At 50.4% G+C, this 22,603-nt stretch overlaps 2 protein-coding genes across 2 annotated transcripts; both read right to left on the bottom strand.

Moving 5' to 3' along the window:
* Positions 1-2,770: 2,770 nt before the first annotated feature.
* NCLIV_040740 (conserved hypothetical protein) lies at positions 2,771-5,387 on the bottom strand (the record flags this gene model as incomplete). Its single annotated transcript, XM_003880983.1, has 5 exons — positions 2,771-2,894; positions 3,254-3,325; positions 3,759-3,850; positions 4,383-4,543; positions 5,174-5,387. 5 exons carry the CDS (start codon positions 5,385-5,387, stop codon positions 2,771-2,773), a joined length of 663 nt encoding a protein of 220 aa, XP_003881032.1.
* Positions 5,388-8,641: 3,254 nt separating this feature from the next.
* NCLIV_040730 (hypothetical protein) lies at positions 8,642-17,707 on the bottom strand (the record flags this gene model as incomplete). Its single annotated transcript, XM_003880982.1, has 14 exons — positions 8,642-8,881; positions 9,234-9,365; positions 9,681-9,834; positions 10,257-10,394; positions 10,673-10,758; positions 11,358-11,679; positions 12,483-12,562; positions 12,911-13,054; positions 13,495-13,569; positions 13,991-14,063; positions 14,440-14,495; positions 15,145-15,296; positions 15,842-16,067; positions 17,333-17,707. 14 exons carry the CDS (start codon positions 17,705-17,707, stop codon positions 8,642-8,644), a joined length of 2,253 nt encoding a protein of 750 aa, XP_003881031.1.
* Between the last annotated feature and the right edge of the window lie 4,896 nt (positions 17,708-22,603).

Raw genomic sequence — 22,603 nt, 5'->3', positions numbered from 1 at the left:
CGCTCGAATACAAACGGAAGAGGAAAAACGGAAACTGCATGCGCTTGACCGCGTGCGAGATGTGTTAAGACGAGGAGTCAAGGGAGCAGAAGAAGTCCTGACGCTTCGCGAGGCGCAAGCGCTCGGCTTGTTCCACGGAGAAAACGCAGCGGGCGACGCGTCGTGCAACGGCTTTTCGGAGAGAGCAAGCAGCACTCACGCGTCAGATGGGACAGCACGAGAAGGCGTTAGATTTCGTACTCCTAAAGGGGTGGAGAGACGCGAGAGAAAGGGGAATACAGAGGAGTCGCTCTCTGAGGCACGGGTTTACACACTCATTCGGTTTCTTCTCGGCACATATGAGGATATGCCCATCCCTTCAGCGGAGCCTTTCCAGTGTACAGGCGCTTCGACGCAGCGAACTGTTGTCCCACAGAAGGCAGATAGACACGGTGGCAGCAGACAGATGCAATTTGAGGCTTTTCGCCGCGGCGAAAGTGGGAACGCCCGTGGGCACCCTTGTGAGACGTTTTCTCCTTTGAACGAAAGAACGAAGGACGAGCAGCCCGTCCGTCTTTTGCCCACGGGAAAACGCGTCTCAGAGTCGACCGAGGAACTGTTCCTGCTTCTCCACGAACTGAATATTGTACACAGTGCACCCGGGGCCTCGCAGAGTCTCATTTCGCTTTGTCTCCCGCAGCAAGGCCTTTTCGTCCGGTGGCTACTTGCTGGGCGGGGCGAAGTGCTCAATCGTTTGTATGCGCGGAAATTCAAAGAGATGCTGTGGAGCGATGTGGAGAGACGGGGACTGCTACGAACGGGGTTGGGATCGCGGTTTGTGTTGCTCGATTTGAAGGGATTAGGAGACGTAGAAGCGGAGGAAATCGCCTCGGGGTTGATTGTCAGGTTACGCAGTGGACTCTACCGGGGCATGCGTGTGTACGAGAGTGGCGGGTGACTTCAGGCGAAAGTTCGAGGGCCTCGCGTCTCTGCTGTTTTCGAGGCGATTGCCGTCTTTTCGGTTTCACGAGGCTCTTACCGTGAAGAGAAAGGGAGAAGGTGTGAGACCATGGAAATGGTTGTGGAATCGAGTTATTAGCTTTTTTCATCTAGAGCGGTCCGCGGCGGCCAATGTGTGCGTCTAGAGCGATCTTTGGGAACCCGATGCACGGGTATGAAACTAACGTAGGTGGTCTACCGAAACAGGTTTAAAACGCTTCTACTCCGTCCGTTTCAGATACATTTTTCGTTTCTGTGCTCCCCGGATGCTGCGCGGTGCTCCTCTGCTGCATCCTGCCGATCTACCTTTTCGTCAGGTGTTTTCTTCTCTTCAATTCCTGCGTTTTTCAGATAGCCCAACAACGACACAAGACACAACAGCGGGAAGCCGAACGGGAACTCCTCGTGGACACTGGAGAAGGGGAACGTACCCAAAGTGTGTTGACTTGGCTCGATACGCAAAGACGCATCCATGCACAAGCATGTGGGCATAGATATATATGTGTGTGAATTTGTCCTATGTGTGCGGGTATTTATCAAGATCTATCTGGAGATATGCATGAAAAAATCAATGTAGGGCGGCGTGCCTAGATCTTGGGCCACATATCAGATATGTGTAGAGGCAGAAAAGAAACGTTGGCTCTATGGGATTCTGGCACGTTTTCGGTAGTCGGAAGCGGACTCATCGTAGAAAACAAGTCGACTCTTTTTCAGGATTCCTTGTGTTCTCGCTCTTCTGCGGCTGGCAGACGGTGTGTCCGGTCGTATTTAAAAACAAGGCAAAAAGACATGCCTGGTTTACAGACCGAATCCACGTGAAAAAAGAGGAGAAAACGCCGTCAGGATCCCGCGAAGAAGCCCAGTTGTTGCATGCAGAAAGAAAGGAGCCTAGCGAGGAAGCAAACGCGTTCCCGAAAACGGGTGTTATCAACGCAGACAGCTGGCCCTGTTTTCCGGGGGATAAAAATCGCAGCGCTACCGCCCGCGGAACGTCCCAGATTAAAATGACAGACAAATACGTTCCTTTTCTTATGCTTGTACCCTTGCATATACACAATCTAAAAATCGCAGCGCTACCGCCCGCGGAACGTCCCAGATTAAAATGACAGACAAATACGTTCCTTTTCTTATGCTTGTACCCTTGCAGATACACAATCGGACCGTGCCACGTTCGTTGGGGGGGGGGGGGGTGGGGAAGTTCCAGGAGCCTGTCCTCACCTCACACAACGTGTTTCCCCAATAAACCGCAAGGAAACATATAGCGACAGGGAAACAAAGACGGCAGGGAAAAAGTCGACGCTCTAGAGTTGACATTGCCAGCGCAAAATTGCTCAAAAGAAAGACAACCCAGCTTGACATTTCACGCACAGGTCATGCGCACCCTGAATCTAGGATATGAACGAATGTGCAAGTTCCCCACGTTGGCCGAAATCTCGTGAATAATCGACATATATATATATATGCATTCAGAGAGAGTCACAGAGAGAGTCCATAGACATACACGTGTATGCAGAGTGCAGACGTGATCCACGCTCACGCATTCAAAAATTCGTGCAGATCTATGTGTTCTGTACCTTTATAAGTAAATCCTTACGCACATGAAGCAGCATGTGAAAAAGGATGTGCACCAACCCTGGATCCCTGAAAGTGTTTTAGGAGCATCCCTTACGCGCGCGAATCATGAACATGAGTCTCTGTCGTAAACATCGCATTCAGACTCCACAGTTTGGATTGCTGTTGGGTTTCGAGAAAGGGGATTTCCACCCTCCCAACCTCCATCATTTCCAGTTTCCTACTCCGCACTGCCCGTCGGCAACTCGGAGATCGCCGCACGAGGAGGCTCCTGTCGGGCGCCGGGGCTTCCATAGTCTAGCCAACGGAGATGGCGCAGAAGAATGGCATCCCATGTTTGCTTGCTAAACGCAAGGGCAAAACAGGAAAATAGGCAAAGTTCACGCGATTCGGTGTGACTCATACCCAGAAAATCTACCTTATATATATGCGAATATACTCTTGTGTACCGATATCTCTCCACACATGTATACATGCGTACATCCAGGTGGACGGCATGGCGGATAGACATGTGTACATTAGGGCGTACGCTATGGGAACTTAGTGTGCGTGGCATGCCTCACAGAGGAAGGGGTAGCCCGAAGAAAAATAAGATACTCACCTGAAAGGCGCCTCTCCCACGTCATTTCCTGGAGGATAATATAAACACAAAATTTGATTCATGCCGGAGGTGCACTCCTGTGTACGGGCACAGGCTACGTACTCCGAGCGACTCCACATCATCTGAATGAACTGAAGGCCAGAGCCTCGATTCCAATCTGTTCCGGGATATCGCCTAAAAACAGCGAAGACCACAAATGAACAAGCAGGAGCCCGCTTCAGCCGGTAGATGAACACCGACAAAATGGTCTGTGTGCGCTTCGATCTGGCTGGCTGGCTGTGCGTAGAAACACAGGTGTACATAGACCTGCGTTGCTGTGTCTTCTGCAGCCATCACCATGAATATCGACGTAGACTCATGTACACAATCTGTACAGGTAAACGCTGTGATCATTTGCACACGGACACCTATGTATCCTTGAGAGGCTGCTGTTTCATATCACCGCGAAAGCACTTTCTACCTATCTCTGTAGATACACATATCGGAAAATAGAGTTGCCGAGTTATTGTGGCATTGAGCAACGGCGCAGTGGAGCATTGCGTCAGACGTCTGTATAGGATTTCTGAAAGTGAAACGTGTTGATAAATTAAAACCACTTGCATCGTACCCGTGGAAGCTGTCGATGCCTCTGTACCACAGGTGTGTCGCTCTTGAACACGACGGCTTGGTTCCGGAAGTAGCGTAGAAATTAACCCCAAACTGAACAAAAAACATAAAAGTTGACCACTCAGATAAAGATTTATTCAGATACGTACTTGTACGCATATATATATATATATATATATATATATATATCTATGGGTATCTCTGTGTGGGCGCCGCTTATACACACGGATGTATATATATATATATATATATATATATATATATATATTTGAATGTATGCATGTATGTCTGAGTCGATGAAGGTGCGCATGGTTGCATGTAGACGATCGTTTGACTATTCCTATTCAAGTCAGCGTCTGTGCTGGATGATCGGCACGTTCGTGGTGCCCGTATATATGATTCTCTCTCGCGTCTTCCTTTTGCTTCTGTTTTTGACCAACACAAAACGAAAACGCCGGCTCACAAGCCTCCACATCTGCACGCAACACACTCCGTGCTCCTCTGCACTTCTTACCCCGGGCCTGTCCGCTCGCACACCCGCGAGGGAACCGTCCTTGCATTCACTGATCCTCTGCTTGTTCCTGCTGCCCCGGTTTCGGTGATTTGTTCGTTTCGCTTTGCTCACCGGAATATCGCGGGGAAGGGATCTCTGTGCGCAGTTGGATGCTGCTACTCTCTCCATAAGGGCGACCGCGTAGCGGTCCATCCCTGAATGGGCATGAAGGGGTTGCAGGGCGTGCTCCCTCAGGTGATCTACTCGAAATAAATTGTGGTATCTGAGGCACTCTGTTCAAAAGCAAAAAGCGAAAACCGATGGACACACACAACACTGCACGAGCGATGCTCTGCTGGGGCTCACGCAGCAGAAAGCGACTCAACGGCGGGTGGTGTGTTCGAAGATTCTCCCGGAGAGGTCGGTAACATCTAGGCTTCTGTTCGCTAAAAAAAAAGACCAGCCGCACGCTGAACGAACCAGAGACTCGTGGAAACAAATAATTCCAACTGGAAACCGGACGTGGAGGCCTCGAGATTTCGGTGACCACACAACATGAAGAACAGCGACACAACCCACAGCAGGCTTCGGATAGGTAAAGTTCAGAAAAGGCGATACGCATATCCACACGCACATTAGATATGGATATGTATAATGGTTCCGGGGTCAACTATGAGAGGCTCCTGCATTCAACTGCTTTTCAGAAACGTCTGAACAGAAGCGACAGCGTTTCGAATGCATCGCTCTAGCGTTCCGGGTTTGTAGCCACACTCCTTACAAAAGCTCATGCGTAATCGACCTAGAGAGGGTACGCACATATATATATATATATATGCAAATACATATTCTTGTGCTACGTCGAATTGGAAGTTTAGAATTCCATGCATTTCGCTAGTTGCGTATGTATTCATATTCCAACGTACCTGACGTGATAGACGCTGCGCGTGGAGCCGCCTGCTCCGGTTGAACATCTGGCGGCGCGAAGGATTCTTCGTGAGAGCCAAGTTCTGGGGGAGGCTGTTCTTTCTCTTCAGATTCGCGTTCTCCATCTTGTTCGCCTGAGGGTTGAGCCTCCTTTTCCTCATGACGGCGTCGCTTGTTGTCTCCCTGCTCACGCACGTTCCCCTCGTCTTGCATTTGATCGTGGCCGTGCCCTGTCTGGTCTCCCTCTGTTTCTTCCAGTTCTCTGCCTCGAAATGCCCCGTCCTCCCGTGGTTTTGGTAGAAATAAGGCCTCCGATGTTTCTTCAAGCCCATGAATTGGTACAAGTTGTCCGTCAACACGTTCTGAAACGGCGACGAGATTGCTCAACGCGAGCATCGGCAAGACAAAGCGAAGCCTGCGTAGTGGAGACGTGTGAGCCCCCATTTTCTTGATGCGACGTTGGCTGGGCTGTAAACAGTGAAACACCCTGCAAATGAGCACACGAGAAGGTGAGGGAAGACCAAACTGGCGAGATTGAGAACGCACTCTGTCGAAAGAGAAGAACATCTTGCTCTCCACGCAAAAGTGCAGGCAGTTCCACAAGGCCACGTGCAACACAGATTGCCCTATGAACAACGGGATGAGGGACACGGTTTCCATATACGATCATCCGTTTCGTGAACATCCCCATCACGGCCATTTAAGCAGGTAGAATCTGGCAGGGGAGTGTCGCTCGCCGGCCGTACGAAATGTTTCGTCTACGCCGTTTAGCCTTTGTCATGCAAAAACAAGCTTTCGACAACAAACAGTATCGACACGCCCGTCGCCTTACGCATCCTTCAACACTGTCAACTTCCCATTGTTTTACCGTAAAAGAACACACCACCCAACACACGCACCCCTCGTGCATGTATGTAACAACGTTTTACACACGTATGCGTATTTTTCAAAGTTTACGGATTTCTAACCGCACGCGCGTCGGGTTTCCCATTGGCAAACGCCCCTTAAAATGAATTGGCTTCACTGTCATTGGGGACCGGAACGGTTTGAGATTGCATATCCATGTTTGTTGGCGCTGAGGTACTGTTGCGTTATGTAACCGACAGCTCGAATAAGCGGGGAAGCGGAATAGCGTTTCTGTTTTTACAATCGACTGCCCGCCCCGAGTTCCCCGACTGTGGACACGGAATGCAGATTGCGCTACGCACCGGATGTCCGTAGAACAGGGAAAACCACCTTGCTTCAGCAGTCAACGAGGAAACTCACTTTCGGAGGTGGACAGCCAAGAGCGGGATTTGACAAGCATCCGGCAGTCGATAGGAGGGGGCTCGAAGCTATAGGAGAGCGTTCAGTTTTTTGAACGAATAGTCGGCTATCCCCAATATTCCTCACCAGCGTGGCGACAAAAACGCAAGAACGACAGACAAAAATCAGAACGAGACGACGTGTATTCGTCTGCTGCTCCTGGCGTTTTCTGGCACGTGTGGAGTGCAGTTCCGCTGCACCAGTCTCAAACTTATAGCATGTTGGGTTTCTGTTCGAATTCGCTAGCTAGATCGCGCCATGCGAAAGCACGGGAGACGTTCGAAAGGAAGCGAGCGGTGCAGAGTCGCAGCTTTTCGGGCGTCAAAGCGAGACAAGAAGACGGAGGGGAAAACCACAAAAAGAAACAGAACAGTAACAATTGTTTCGGCACTCTGAGCACTTGAGCGCACAGACGTCAACGCAACAGAACGCGAAAAAGCGCATTTGGAACCACCGTAGTTGTTTGAGAAACCTGAGATTTGCAATACTCAACGAAGCCGGAATTCTGAGTCAGCAACATGATGGCATTGTTGCGCGATGGGCACCATTAGTTTCTCTCACGACGAACTGCACACAGACGCGTTCCTCGCAGATTTGATTTCTCAGACTTGCAACAGCGGTTGCCGGAACGAGACACCGCTCAGTCTAAGGCAGACCAGAAACGTATCCAGGACTGCTTTTCAGCAGCCGTTTATTCCTTTCCAACGAAAAAAACGTGGATGACAAGCGCTACCAGTGTGTGATCGAGTGTCCGTTGGGTGCCGCGCAAGCATCCTTTTCCCCTCATCCTGTATTGGCCACTCGTGCTTGGAGTATCAGTCCCATAGAACAAACTGGAAAGAATACATTTCCAAGGAAATGCGTACCAGGAGGACACCTGGCGCTCCGTTCTGGTCAGTTACGCCCATTGATCATGTAGCGGCTTGTCCTGAGAGTGTTTGAGACTCAACAAGAAACAGATTGCGTCCTATACCCTCCCGTAGCGTTGGCGTGGTCCTCACGCCTAATATATGTAACTTGTGCGGCAAGTCGCGCGTCTCGAGAAGCTAAAAAGGCTAGTATCCCCCAACAAAAACGTTACCTAGAGGTGATTCTTCGCTTAGACACGTTGCGAGCTGGGGAACAGAGCTGGCATTCGCAGGAGAAAGATGTACAAAACGTATTTCTGCGGTGGAAAATACCTCTATCTCGAACCCTCGAACCAACAACGTGTATGATGATACACTTTGTGGCTCTTGATTCTGAAACAAGTGGAGCGCTACCCGGTTTTGACACGCAGCTCGCCCGATACACGCCGAATTCTTGGAAAAGAAAAGACGCTTGTTGGCACCACGGTAAGCAGCCAACTCGTGTGCCGTGCAAAAGAAAGTTTCCTCGACGCCGACGACAGTTTTTCGCCTCCACAACCGGTACGTAATGTTCGCTCTCGCGGTGGAGAGAGCCCCGAAGGGCTCTAGGACTACGTCATGCTCCCATCTAAAATTGCATATATATATATATATATGTATACTGTGGAGGATGTGCACCAGTATGTAGCTACATATATACATAGACAGAACATATATACTATATATATACGTACATGTTTAGGTTTGTGGTACATTTATGTTTCGCAATCATAATTTTCTCGCTCTTTCGGGTACGCGCTGCCCCGTTTTCTTTTCGTTGTCTCCCCGTTGCTTCCCGAGATCGGTCTAAAAAACAAAGGAGACAGAAATCAGATAGAGCGAGAGTATCTTGTACGTTTGACCATCTTCCTCCTTAACTCGATTGAAGCCTAGACGGTCACAAGGTTCTTCACCTGTGCCTGTGCAGTGAGCAACCAATCGGGCTCTGCTCCTGGCGCTTGTTCAACAAATCCAGATATGCCGTTTTTTTTTCTGGAAAGGCAGAGGGAAACACCTCGTTCTCGCCGAGCTCGTACACACTCCCTCCTCTCTCCCTTCTTCCGCTCCACAAGCTGTACACGCTGTATATCTAGTGCTCAGTCTCCGCCGTTCCCCCCCCCCTCCCCCCCTCTTGGATTAGGCGTGGGCGTAGCCTGCCACACATGCACGCTTTTGCATTCGTTGAACGGGAAAGGGTATCGTCTTTCCGCTCTCTTCTCGCCAAACCGTAGACAAAGAGACACCTGCCTTCGCGTGGTTCCCTATCCCTTATCTTTACTCGAGAAGAAGCAACACATCTTGCGCAGCGTCTCCAATTCGGCCTTCAGCAGGGATATTTTGATTGAGAGGAGGCAAGGCGCCCGCCATATCAATCGCTTGGCATTCGTCGATGAGCAGTCTCCGCTGCTGAGGTTGAGGAGGCGTAACCAGGGTGGTCAGGAGAGCTACGAGACACCGGTAGTAAATATCCAGATCTCGTTCACTCTCCATCACGCCGCGAAGCAATTTAAGAAGCTGGAACAGAAACACACGCCGACAGGGGTGCCCACATGTGTACACATGTGGGAGACGAACACTGCTGCAGAGAAAACGTTTTCACCCCCTACGTGCATTCATCCCGTGACACAGCCACCAACGGCGCATGCAGATCGAACAGACGCATCTGCATTTCCCTATTCTACACACGACCCTGCGTCTGCCAAAGACGTTTTGCCGCCGGTTTACAGCCACAAGCAGGCCTGCCCAAGTGCCCATCTGCATGCATTTCGCCGTTTCTTCAGGCACGGTGTCTTCGAGCTCCGCCACGAGGTCTTTGGCGTCGCGCGGAACCAGGCAGCCGCCGCAAGCAGGTTTCTGCCAAACGCACCTTGAGGCGAGCTTCCTTTTCTTCTTTGTTGGCAAAGGCCACAGAAAAATTCGCCAAGAGCGAGGCAGCGGTGAGGCGAACATTCTTGTTGGGGCTCTTCAGAATGCGATCGGAAGCAACGCTCTCCAGGATCTGGAGAAAACGAGAGAGAACCAACTCGAAACAGCGATAACTCCCACTAAGGCCAGTTACTCTGACGCATGAACGAATCCCCATCCACACCTAAATCGACACCGAAATATATACATGTAGACATGCTAGTAGCTGCCGAAAAGTAGGAGTACAGCCAGAAATCTAGAAGGTGAACGCACACACTTACTTGGGTGCAAAAAGGCCATTTTGCGCGGAGAAACAAAGGGCACACTCAGGCGGAACTGAGCACGTGCCTCCTAAAGGACGTGTGGAGCGTCGTTTTAGACCCCAGGTGTTGTTTCTTCTTGTTCTTACTACGGCAGAATGGCGAAGCATGACTGTTCGATTCGTTGTCAGGTCCATGAGGTTCGCGAGGAAGCGGAGACAGCAGAGCATCAAGGGCGATTCGTCCGTTTCGCTCGTGCATGCGTCCTTCAAGTGCCGAAGAGCGACAATAACCGTCATCCACCTGAGGCGAGGAAAACGTTCACTGACCGGATCCAACCAAATAAACACTATTGGAAACAAACGAAGGGAAACCCAGCACGGACGAACCATCGGCAGAGGCCGGAAAGCCCCCATCCCGGCGCGCAAATGCAGGAACGGGGAGGGCGCGAAAACGCGCAGAGGTCACAGGCCAGCTAGAGACGCGAAGGAAGCAACAAATGTCTTTCTTTTGGTTTGCCTTTTCGGCGTGTCTCCCTATTTCCGCCCTGTCTTTAGGATTTAGGGTTTGAGCCGTCCTTCTCGTGCCATCTGCCTCCTGTGATAAGTGCGGCTCTCGCCTGCTTTCGGTCGGTTCCTTTTCCCCTCTCCTGTGCGTAGGCCTCTCGTTTCTCTCTTCGTCGCCCTCTTTGGGGCCGCTTCCGCCTTTCCTCGTGGGACGCTCACCCTTGGTCACCCGTTTTCTTGTGAACCAAATGGTACTGGGGATGAAGCGCCATGATTCGCCAAATGTCCATCACAGGCATCGCCTTGCTGCTCGGCCACGTCGCCAGTTTCTCGAAAAGAACATCAATCTCGCACGCCCTAAGAAGGAAAAGCAAAAACGGCGAACACATACACCAGCTGAAATATATACATATATATATTTGCACACACATATATGTCTACATATATATATATATATATATATATATGCACAGGCGCAGGAGGGAAGGAAACCGTTCATTCATGGGATCTGCAAAGGATTCTCAGGGTTGCCGTTTTTTTCTGCTGCACATCCAGGGCATTGTGCTCGGCTGTCCATGGAGGCACCGGGTGTCTAGACACTCGGTGAGGCAAACCAGGCGAGACGCATCGCCTACCGAAAGCCCTGCTTCATGAAACTCGGTGATTTGATTTTCTCCAGAGCGTCGAGCAGGTACTGCGTCTCCAGTGCTGTCAAACGCTCCTGGCGAAACAAAAACAAAATCGAGTTCCAATCTTCGCAAGGAAACACATCTCGCGCACCGTTGACTCGGGCGGCGACGTGAGAGAGACACCAGAATTCGTTTTTATCAGGGCAAGAAAACATGGAAACGCACACAGGCGCATGCGGACAGCAAGCGACAAATCGAGAAAACGTGAACAACCTGCTTAGAACGAATACATGTGTGGAAAGTCGACAATATAGACGGACATCTTTTTAGACCATTGGATGCATGAAGGAAGAAAAACTGAAGCGGAGGAAAAACCAAGCGTTTTCCCGCGAAATCAACGCTCCCCTGTATCAAGGTTACCACAATCACCGAAGGCACGGCAGTTCAAGCAGTTATTTATACGTAAATGTATGCATGCTTCTGCATATATATATATATACATACATACATACATACATACATACATACATACACGTATCTCTTTCTGTATATGGACGGTGTAGAGAGTCAGGTGGACACATCTACATCTGCGTGTAGAGGTGGTTTCCCCTATATACATATATATGCACGCCAGTGCATGTGTACAGGATTTCGAGTGTTTGTCTTGGCCTCTTTGCAAAGGGATTCTTACCGGGGAGTCGGCAGGGAACTGTGCATCGAATTCCAGGATTTTCTTGCTAGCTCCTTCAAAGTTTCCCTTGGCAAATGTGAAGACTTCCATAAGCGGCGCGACCTTGCTCGCGACAGCTGCGTCGAACACGCCCACCTGGCTCGGCGCCCCGGGGCGCAGCGACGAAGAAGAGGAAGAAGAGGATGAAGAAGATGAGGAAGAAGAGGAAAAAGAGGTGCCGGTGTTGCGGCGAATGAAGCTGGTGATTTGTTCAAGGCAGCTCTTGTTGATGCCTTCGCGAACGCAAAACTTCTCGGCGGCAACCAGCGGGTTGTCTGACATTCTGCGACAGAGACGAGACAAAAGAGACAGGAAACGAGAAGAAAGCGAGAAGAGAAGCGAGAGAATCAGGAACTCCGAAGTGCATCCATGCACATTGGGGGTAAGAAAATCCGCGATGGGCAAAAGCGGATAAGGCCAATGTATGGGGAGTATCTTCGGACACGAAACGAAAACTGGCGATGCTGCCGTCCGCCGCGCGAGACCGAAAAGCAGCCGTGCACTTCACTGCATGCAGACGCCTGGGGGCCAAAGCTGACGCCGTTAGGATTCTTCCACGACAGAGGCGCTCGATGGCGAAAGGTCAGGTTGAGACGCGCAGAGAAAAAACATTGCGGAACTATGGAATAATCGAGCAAGCGCATGCAGACATGGAAGAAGCAACGCGAAGACATTAAAAAAACGATAACATACAAAACACAGGTATAAAACACGGATATATATATGTATATATATAACTATAAAGACATGTTTCTGTTGCCTGGCCTGCCATCTCGACTGAAAGTACAGGATGAAGAGAAAATGAACTGTGGGTCACGACTGTTCGAGATTCTGGATCCGACAAAAACGTGCATGCTGCACTTTGGAACACGTTCTACAAACACACAGCTACGGGCGTTTCTATTCCAAGTTGTCTCACCTCTCCAACTGCCAAGTGCACACTGACAGACACCCAACCACAAAATGTACATATGTGCATATATATATATATATATATATATATATATGCATGCGCACGCATACACAGAAGTATTGAGAAAGACTGGTATTTACGCGGAGACACTGGTAGCTTGGCGTGCTGAGCACCTGAAGGGAAGAGGTTTGTAGGCGCCGCCTTCTCCAATTTCAACCTTGAAAACGTGATCGTACTCTCCCGCTTCGAAGTACTGAAAAAACCCGGACAAAAATGGGATGCATGCAGACGGCTAACTCGGCAGAGACGTCCATTGACGCATGCACCTGACTCTGGCACATACGCCGTCATACCCACACAAGCCTATTCGCGTCATCCTTCGCTTCATGCCTATAAAGAAATACATACATATATATATATACATACATATGCATGCTTTCTGCATATGTTAATGTGTCTGACTGTCTCTATATATGCATAATCGAAGATTATAAGGGTGCATACACAGCTGACTACTTGTGCGTGAGGTTGCGGCGCCTCCGCGTTTGAGAGGTTGGAACATGGCCCTGCTGGTTCGGGACCCGTTTCCGCATCAACTTACCGCGTCGCCCTCGTAGTGCGTTTTTTGCTTGGCTGCTCCAACCACTTCGCCGACTCGCTCCCAGCCTGTGCCTTGCCACGTGTAGACAGTGGCTAAATCCCCCTCGCGAAACATCTTCATCTCGCCGATTTTCCCGCGAAGCGACTGAAAACCGCACCAGAGACACAACGCCTTGAAAGACAAAAAAACACCAGCCCCGCCGCACCGCCTCTCTTCCCAACATGACCTGTCTCCAACGCCACTTTCGACAGTTTTATCTAGGGACAGTGATGTGTTTACCTCTGTAGGACTGAATGTCAGATTGCATGCACACACGAAAAGCAAAGGCGGGCACCTGTTTAACTCCTGTACAACTGCACCATGTCTCACTGTTTGGCTGTAATCAACCTCACACTTTTACATCCATCAATCTAGCTATTCGCAAATGTATATATATATATATATATACATGCATCTGTTTATTCATGCGGTGAGGCGTGGACGAGTGTGGGTTCCAGTATGTGCGCAGGCCACGCTGTATATCCACAGGAACGTGCGTGTATTTGCTTGCATCTAACTGCATGCACGGCAAAAATGCAACTCACAGCCATTTGGGAGACATCCGGGAGAGAGGAGACGTCAATCGAAGATTCGCCTTTTGCCGCGGCGGCCGCTTGAGCCTGCGACGGAACAACGCATTTCCACAAGTCTCTTCGAACGCTACGCTCCTTTCTTTTGTTTCTCGTTTGACTCCCTGCTGCGCATCAGATCCGCAGGAAATGCCGGTGCACAGAGGCCAGCGGTCAACCACTTCGCAAAGGTTCCTGTCACGCGTGATCTTCGCACTTTCAATTGGAAAAAAAAGCAAAAACACCGCCGATTCAGAGACGAGAAATGCTGTTGCCGACCCCTCAACGCGTGACCCCATACGCATACCGGTAGTGTCAGAAAGCGAGAGAGAAACGTGTACAGATATATGAACTTACACCTGCACCATATAGTGTAAAAGAACTATCAGAGAGGAGGAAAGCGACGGCGAGGGAGCGGACGGGGCACAGAAGCCATCTTTCAACTCATCGCGTGGGAAACCAGTTGGCTTACTTCCTGTGCCTCGTGCTCCTGCTTCATCCGTTCAGCCTCAGGGAGGGCCCGATTCTCATCCCGTGTCCATACCCTAATCAGAAAAAGAAGAAGCGGACCGGTAGAAGCCACACAAGCATCGCAGAGGTTCCCGCAATGCATTTTCTCGTCATTTCCAGTTGCAAAATACAATTTTTGGATTATGCGTCGCTTTCACAGGCTGCGGCGATGCCCACAAATGTGTATCCCTATTTATTTAGATGCAGGTTTTACGCCATGAGCAAATCAAAATTTGCACGTTCATGCACCCCGCAACTCCCTACAGTCACTTCGTCTGTACAGGTATATAGTAAAACCCGCTCAGTCAAGAAGTGCATACATACACATGTATTTTCACGCCTTATTAAAAGGACTCTGTATATACGGAGAGAGTTGGGGGTGAATCGGCCGTTCCCATTAGAGTTTCCTACCTCAGTTTCCCATCTTCGCAGCATGTGACAATATCCCCTGTCGGAAGTTCGGCGACCTGTGTAGAGACGAAATGCACAAAAAAACCCTAAAACCAATCAGAGAACAACCGACGAAGCTAGACACAGTGTTACGCATAAACTGGAATTCCGAGGTCCACATAAACTACCTTTTCCTGGGGAGTCACACTGAAACCCCTATGCCACGGGAAATACAATTCCAACAACTACTTATACACAAATGGATGAGTATATATATGATCTCGAAATGTCATGTTGTGGACTGCGTGCATGTCTGTAGATTTTGAGAATCCCTAAAGGAGGCGACGCAATCTGCCGGTAACCCAAACATGCGTTCGCCTGTTGAGTTGTCAAACATCGGAGCACAAGTCAAAAGAAGAAAGCAAACGCCATGCAGCGGCCTTCACGACTCTTCGCTGCCCCGTCCAGTGAAGGCGACAAGCAGACCTGGAACTCTCACCGCTGAGCGAGACCGCGCAACCGACATGATCATATATATATATATATATATATATATGCGTTTTCATTTAATCGCTAGATGCCTGCAAGCGTCTTCAACTTTGCGCGCATGCAAACTATATATATATATATATATATGTTTAGATGGCAAGAAGTGTGTGTCTGTCCAGATGTCCTGCCCAATGTCACTTGAGGCGGCGTGGCTTGAGGGAGCGAAGAGCCCCTTACTCGCCAGACAGTCGCTGCATGCAGAAGCGTTTGGATCGCGCGGCCTGTGAGGGCCTTGTCGACTTCCGAGCCTTCAACCAACCACACTTTGCATGTGCAGTCATCGGATGCCGTGAGGAACGTATTTGGCTGCAGGCGACTCGCCGTCACATCTGGAAAACAAAGAGAGCAAACGCGTGCAACACTGCCAACACACAGGTATAAACGGATGTTTGCGGATAGGCAAACGCGTATCTATCGATACATATATATATATATATATATATATGTCTGTGCATGGAAGCAAGGACGAGGTCATGGATGCGTGTATATATGCATGCCTATAAAAATCTGGATAGTGACTGTAGGTATATATCCCCAGAAAGATAGGTAAGCAGATGTGCATAACTAGCTTTTCGCACCCGTTTTATCTGTGGCACTGAAAGACAGCCTGTCGTTTCGTTTTTTTCGCTTCGAGCGCACGAGGCGGCGCAGCGTCTGTTGCGTCCGCCGCCCCTTCGACTGCCTGACGAATGACCGAAGCTTTCCTGACTCTCCCAGACCCTGTCCCTCACATGCCGTACACCCCAGATGGACAAACATCCGCACGGAGAGACGGAGCGATACGCAGAGGAAAATCACGAGCGTCGCCGACCCTCGACAATTTAGGGTTCACTCCCAGCTGCACGCGAACGGCCGGTGCACGCGTCTGACTCACCAAAGACGAACGCCCCGTGGCCTTCGAACTCGCCCAGCGGCGTGCCGTCGAGTCGCCACGCTTTCACGAGTTGATCGTTCGAGGCCGAAAGAACCGTCGCATGCGGAGGACTCGAGGACGAGGCCGCCAGAGCCAGGAGATCGAGAGCCCGAATGATGTCCTGATGGGCGTCTGTAGAGGCGCGAGACGCAGATGAAAGCAAAAAGAGGAGACACGGAGACGCTTGCTGAGAGCGACAGTGAAACGGAGACAGTGGCAAGAAAGAGAAGAAACGGACAGCCAGGCAAGAACCCAGGCGGCCCATGTGGGAGAGGACGGAAAAGGTGAACCAACGCACGAGAAAGGCCAATCTGAGGGCGTCCACGATTCCAAGCAAAACCCCCGGCACCCATGTGTAAACCCAGAACCTCATACGCATACAGACGCATCTATATCTCTACAGACAAGCAGATATATACGTAGACATACATGTATACGTATATATATATATATATATATATATATATAGGCCTGCACGCAGGAGTCGGGGAGAGAGGAAAGGAACGAACCAGGAATTGTCTTTTGCAGATCTCCAGAGGTCGTCCACAGCCTCAGGGCCTTGTCCTGGGATCCTGTGACGATTAGAGGCGGCTCGGGAACAGCCAAAACGGACACTGCAATTCACACACAGCAGAGACACGAGATTGTTCCCCTTCACTCTCTGCCTTCTTTCCTCGGGATTATATTCTTCCTTCTTCCCGCTGATTCCTCTGTCTCATTGTTTTTTTGCTCGGCCTTAGCTATGTGGCGTGCCGTCTCTTCCTTGGACATATAGCAGGGGCATCTTCCACAAGCCGACACCGCGTAACGCGCACGCTCTTCTCTGCTGTCTCCCCACTCCGCATTTTTGCACAGGCAGGCGGGAGAGCGCCAACACTGTCGAGTGTCTATCTTGTCTGTTTTCCGCAGCCTCTCCGAATAAAGGGCGAAAGAGGGCTCGCCGCGCACCTGCGTGCTTGTGTTGGTCCAGCTTGCGAAGACACTCTCCGGAGGCGATGCTCCACAGCCGAGCTGAGCCGTCCCAACTGCCAGTCACCAACAGCGAAGAAGAAGAAACTTCTGCCAAGGAGCACACCGGACCGTCGTGACCCTGATCAAACAAAAAATAAAGGACCCATATATATATATATATATATATATATATAAGTGACGACAAACACAAAGATGTAGATCAGTATTGGTTTTAGAGGTGAGAAGAAGGCGGTGAAAGGGAGTTAGGGAGACGACTGTTTTTGGGATATGTTGCCGGCGCCTAGACACGTAAATATGCACTGACGCATGCTGACATGCCGATCGACCGCCGCATACATGTGCAGGTACTCATACTCCAATATATATATATATATATATATATATATATATGAATTGTTGACGCCTGGGTGAGTACGGGAGTTCCGTTGACAGGATATTTGAGCGTTGATATGGAGGGTGTGTTTTTGCAGAGCTTCTCACTTTGTATTCCATGAGAACGCGGCCATTGTCTAGGGCAATGCGCACTGCGCGTTTGTCTTTTCCCCCCGAGAAGAAGGACGAGACAGTTGGATCGGAATGACAAGGAGCGACAGAGTATACAAAGTCCGTGTGGTGATGGAGACACAGACGTGACTTGAAAACGGTTCTCGGCGAGGATTCGCCCTCTCCACCCTGAGGAGCCTCCTCGGGAGACCACACCACCACGGAACTGTCGAGACTTCCCGACACAATCTCAAAGGACGCCTTGACAGAGGCAGAGCGGGGATTTGTGGGGACGACGCACACGCATCGAACTGCCTTGGAGTGTACAGAGCCCTCGAAGGCGAGAAGGAAGGAAGAAGGCGAGGTAGCCATGGCGAAGAACCGAGGGGAAAAGGCAGGTAAGCTGGCCGAGGCGACGCGCCTTTGCGGGAAAGACGGTGAAAGAAAGAGAGAAAACAACCCAGAAACAAAACAGAGAGAAAGGCCGACAGGACTGCTGGAGGCGTTCTTCTGGCCCCAAAAGAAAAAGGAAACACCAGCTAAGGGAAAAGGCCTGGAGGTCCAACACTCTCCTCAAGGCGTCATAGACCTTTTTTCTTCTCGCTCTTTTCTCCAGCACAGCCTATTTGTTTTTCCTTGATATTCCGTCTGTTCCTTCACTGCCTCCTTCTCACGGTGTCTGTTTCGCTTGGTTTGTCGGACCATTATTCAGGTGAAAGAGGACACATTGGAGCCTCGCGCTTTCCTGTTGCGGCGAGCGCATGCACACCAAAAAGGATCTCCAGTCGCTCGTGTCGCTCTGTCCGTTCTTTGCCTCTATCGAGCACAAACCGTCCCTGAAAGCGTCAGAGACAGCGCAATCTCGACGCCAGAAAAGACGGAAAATGCAGCAGGCTCCTCGTTCTGCCGCACCACACCCAGACACTCGCGGAGAGAGGCCAGAAAGCGGCGTGCATGCGTCCGGGACTCGAGCTCGCAGTCGCCCCGTTAGGCAAAAACCGGGCGTAGACGAAAACGCTGTGACTATTGTTCACACGTCGTGCGAAGAAAGAAGAATTTGAAAGGCATCCTGTCACCAAACGATGACCGTCGCTGGTCCCGCGGCTATTTTCGCACCCTGTCTCGTGTCTTGTAGATGTTGCCTCGCAGGTTCTTCGGTGTAGCCGTCGAGACATGCGTGCCACATTTTTTGACCCGAGGCGCTGCATCTGTGAATTTTGATCTTCTTAGCGACGCTTGAATAAGTATACGTGCTGAGAAACTGTGCGTACAAAGCCTTGGATCCCCCGCACAGGTCCAAAAAAGTGGAAGGGAAAATGTTTTTCGCGAAAAAGGAGCCCGGCTTCTACGTAGACGCGGCGGCAGAGGACACCGCCACGCTGCATGCACTCCAAGCAAGGCCAGAGGAAAGCCCATTTTAACGTGTTTTGCGATTTTTTGCTTCCTCCCTCGTAAAACGGGACAGAGACATGGAGCGCCGATGGATACAGACCCCTCACACCAATATCTGTAAAAGGAACGTAGAGATAGACACATCTGCGATCGTTTGCGCATATGAACTCACAATAAGCGTGCAACAACTACGCGATAGGGGCAGCAAAACCCTTCGCTGTTTAAATATGACTGAAGCAATACTGCCTGAAAAAACTCTGACAACCTCACTGACAAGAAGGGAAGGGGATCGACACAGAGCATTTGTTCAATCTATCTATCTCTATCTATCTCTATAATTGTATGTGCAATCAGAGGTGGGAAAAGAGATGCATGCACAAAACATATTCTTGAACATAATGAGCATATATCCAGATATACATATATCCTTTGTGTATTTATGGTGCACTCACTGCCATGGCCCAAAAGGCGTCAAGTCGAGACGCCGATGATGCTTTTTGTCTCGATCCACCGAGCGCCCAAAAAATGTACGCAAATACATACGTGTGAACGCAAGGGTATCCGCATGTAATCGGAGAATTACGTATACATATCTCTATACTATACGCGTTACAAGCGTTACTATGCATTTGTTGTTCTGTATATCTAGTCGTTTATGTGTGACATTATGTACATGAACATAGACCTCCATACACCTCTATTCGCATATATATATATATATATATATATATATATAAAGCCCTTGAATGTGTTAGTGAATCTATGCCGAGAAGTGTCGACTGCGGAGTTGTGACAGGGTGTGTATCGTTTCAAATTAGAAGAGAAGTTGAATCTTTGCAGATGGTTTCTCAGTTGCACGCTGCCAGGGCCTAAGTTTGTTTCCCGCACAGGCTCGGCCTTGATCGACCCCGAGTCTCCACCTAGGAATTCTGAAGGATGTGCGGTGACCACAGGCGAGTCAGCTGTCTAGAGACAGAGCACACGCACACCGGGAGCAACCCCCAGCGAGAGAGCACGAAAGAAGGAGAACAGAGACGAAGAACAGGAGGGAGGTATAGCACTCTATAGAGAGAACTAGCGAGAGAGAGAACTAGCGAGAGAGGGAACTAGCGAGAGAGAGAACCAGCGAGAGAGAGAACTAGCGAGAGAGAGAACAAGGCAGAGAGTGAACAAGGGAGAGAGAGAACAAGGGACAGAGATAACACGCGAGAGAGAGAACAAGCGAAATGGAGAACAAGCGAGATGGAGGAAAAGCGAGGAGAGAATAAACGAGGGAGAACAGGGGAGAGAGAGAACGAGGGAAGGGGAGAACAGGGGAGAGAGAGAACGAGGGAAGGAGAGAACACGCGAGAGAGAGAACACGCGAGAGAGAGAACAAGCGAAATGGAGAACAAGCGAGATGGAGGAAAAGCGAGGAGAGAATAAACGAGGGAGAACAGGGGAGAGAGAGAACGAGGGAAGGGGAGAACAGGGGAGAGAGAGAACGAGGGAAGGGGAGAACAGGGGAGAGAGAGAACGAGGGAGGGAGAGAACAAGCACAAGAGAGTGAAGAAGGCAGAACAAAAAAGAGTGGAACAGTGAGGACAAGAGAGAAAATCTGGCACACATGAGATAAAGGACACGGGAGAGAGAGGTTGAACAAGAGAGAGAACAATCTGGAGACATAACAACAGAGAGAGAACATGCGAGAGACAGAATAAGCGGAAAAAAAGAGAGAACAAGGTACAGAGGACACGCGAGAATGAGTGAACGCATGCGAGAGAGATAAGAAGGTTGAGGAAAAAATGGGGAAGAAGAACAAGGCAGAGAGACAACAGGAGAGAGATACAGAGCACGAGATAGAGACACAAGGACGAAGAGATGGCGACAGGGAGAGAGAACAAGACAGCGAGGGTGACGGGGTGGTCAGGCAAAGTGCCTTATATGCCGCCGTTTTGCACAAATGATTTCTCCAGATTGGTCTTTTTTGTCTTGGACGAGAGAAGCATTGTGAAGAGAAGCGCATTCTCTTTTTCATTTTTCAGATCCTTTTGTCCGTTCGAGGGTGACAGGCGCTGCGTGCATGCTCTTTTTGGACTCTTCTCCCGCCTCTCGGTTGCTTCGCTGCCGGCTTTCCAGCGACTCGCCGAGGGTTTTCTCACACGCGTTGAAAAAAACTGGGCTGTCTTTCATGCGAAGAAGCCGTTTTTGGCGGAGAAACGTCGGAATCCTTACTTTTTCAAAGCGGCGTCGGATACTCCGTTTTGTCTGTTTTTCTTCTCCGGTCCAACGCAGGTTAGGCGGGGCTGTTCCTGCGGTATTTTCCCTCCGATTTTTCCCGTTGCTTACACGCAGCGTTTTTGACTGCTACACTTCTCTCGCTGCACGCTCGTGTCAGGTTCTTTCACGCTCATGAACATGCACATCTTCGGGGATAGCATCACCGGACAAGGCATCCTCTTCTGACTTCACCTTTTATAGGGCTGCCGTTGCCCTGGGGCAGAGAGAGGAAAGATCCTCGTCCACATTCCCCGACGGGTCACTCCGGAGCGCCAAGTCTCCCTCTCGCGCAGAGATCTCTGCGGACCCCAGGGAAGTCCCTTCTGCGTGAGGAGCGCACCAGCGAACAGAGAACGAGAAGAAAGAGAAGAAGGAGAAGGAGAAGAGAGAGAAGAAGGAGGAGAAGAAAGAGAAGGAGAAGGAGAAGAAAGAGAAGGAGAAGGAGAAGAAAGAGAAGGAGAAGGAGAAGAAAGAGAAGGAGAAGGAGAAGAAAGAGAAGGAGAAGGAGAAGAGAGAGAAGGAGAAGGAGAAGAAAGAGAAGAAGAAGGAGAAAGAGAAGAAGAAGGAGAAAGAGAAGAAAGGCAGCGCAGGAGAGATTCGCCGTTCTGAAAAACTGGTGGAACTTGCCACTTTATCCTTTCGTTGGGAAACGCCCATCGTGGGTTCTGGCCTTTTTGTCGTCGCCTTAAACGAGCGCGCACTCTTTCATGTGTTCAGGTACCATTTTCCCCTGTCTCTTCAGTCCGAAAAGCGGCCGTTTTCAACGCCTCAGGTTCCGCGCACTCTGTCAAGTCTCACTTGCCTTGTCTCTGTCTCCTTAGTGTCACTTTCGCCGTTCTCTTCTTTCTCCCCATTTGTCTCGTTCTTCCCTTCTTTCACTCCCTGACTGGCTTCCCCTCTTCTCTCTCTTCTCGCCCTCTCATGCTTCGATCTTCAGCGGTTGTTTCCGGCTCTTCTTTTCCGGTTTGCCTCTGAAAACATGTCTGCTTCCCGTATCTTTTTTTTCTGAGAAAGCTTCTCTTGTTGTAAGCACATGCGGCATGACTTTCCCCACAGAGCCGCGGAGGGTGGCGCCTCTGGCCCTCCGGAGATCCTCCCGGCTTCTGCGTCTCCTGCGCGTTCTTCTCGCCTGTGCGCCTTGCGAAGGCGTGTAACTTTTCTATCGCGTTACCGCATGGCGGGGTGAGGCGCGTCCCCCTCTTTTTGCGGCCAAGAGAGAAGGGTGACGCTCGCGGGGGAGACCGGAGAGCGGGTCTTTGAAGTAAGAAGACGAGTTCTCGCCGTGTCGGCAGGATGGAGATGAGACGGCCCTCGTCGCTCTCGGGGGCGGCGTCGTTGCCGCCTGAGGAGCACGACCCTGCCTTCCTTGCAGATTTCTTCTTCACTCAAGCTTTTCCTCTATCACTCCTCGCGAGAAAGACCCACAGCGACAAGGAAGCCGCGCACTGCCCCAGCTGGCTGTCCCTATCAAAGGGTGAAAAGGAAAGTGGGTACCAGGCCTGTCCTGTTCCCGCGGAGCGCTCTCGCGATTCGTCTCCTTCACCCCTCCATGCTGTCTCTGCGCCGCGTCGCCACGACACGCAGAAAGTGCCTCAGCATCTGGGGCCTTCAGCGGCG

The sequence above is a fragment of the Neospora caninum genome, chromosome IX (genome assembly GCF_000208865.1).
Source record: "Neospora caninum Liverpool complete genome, chromosome IX".
NCBI classification, from domain to species: Eukaryota; Apicomplexa; class Conoidasida; order Eucoccidiorida; family Sarcocystidae; genus Neospora; species Neospora caninum.
This window is presented reverse-complemented; position numbering and strand designations above follow the sequence as displayed.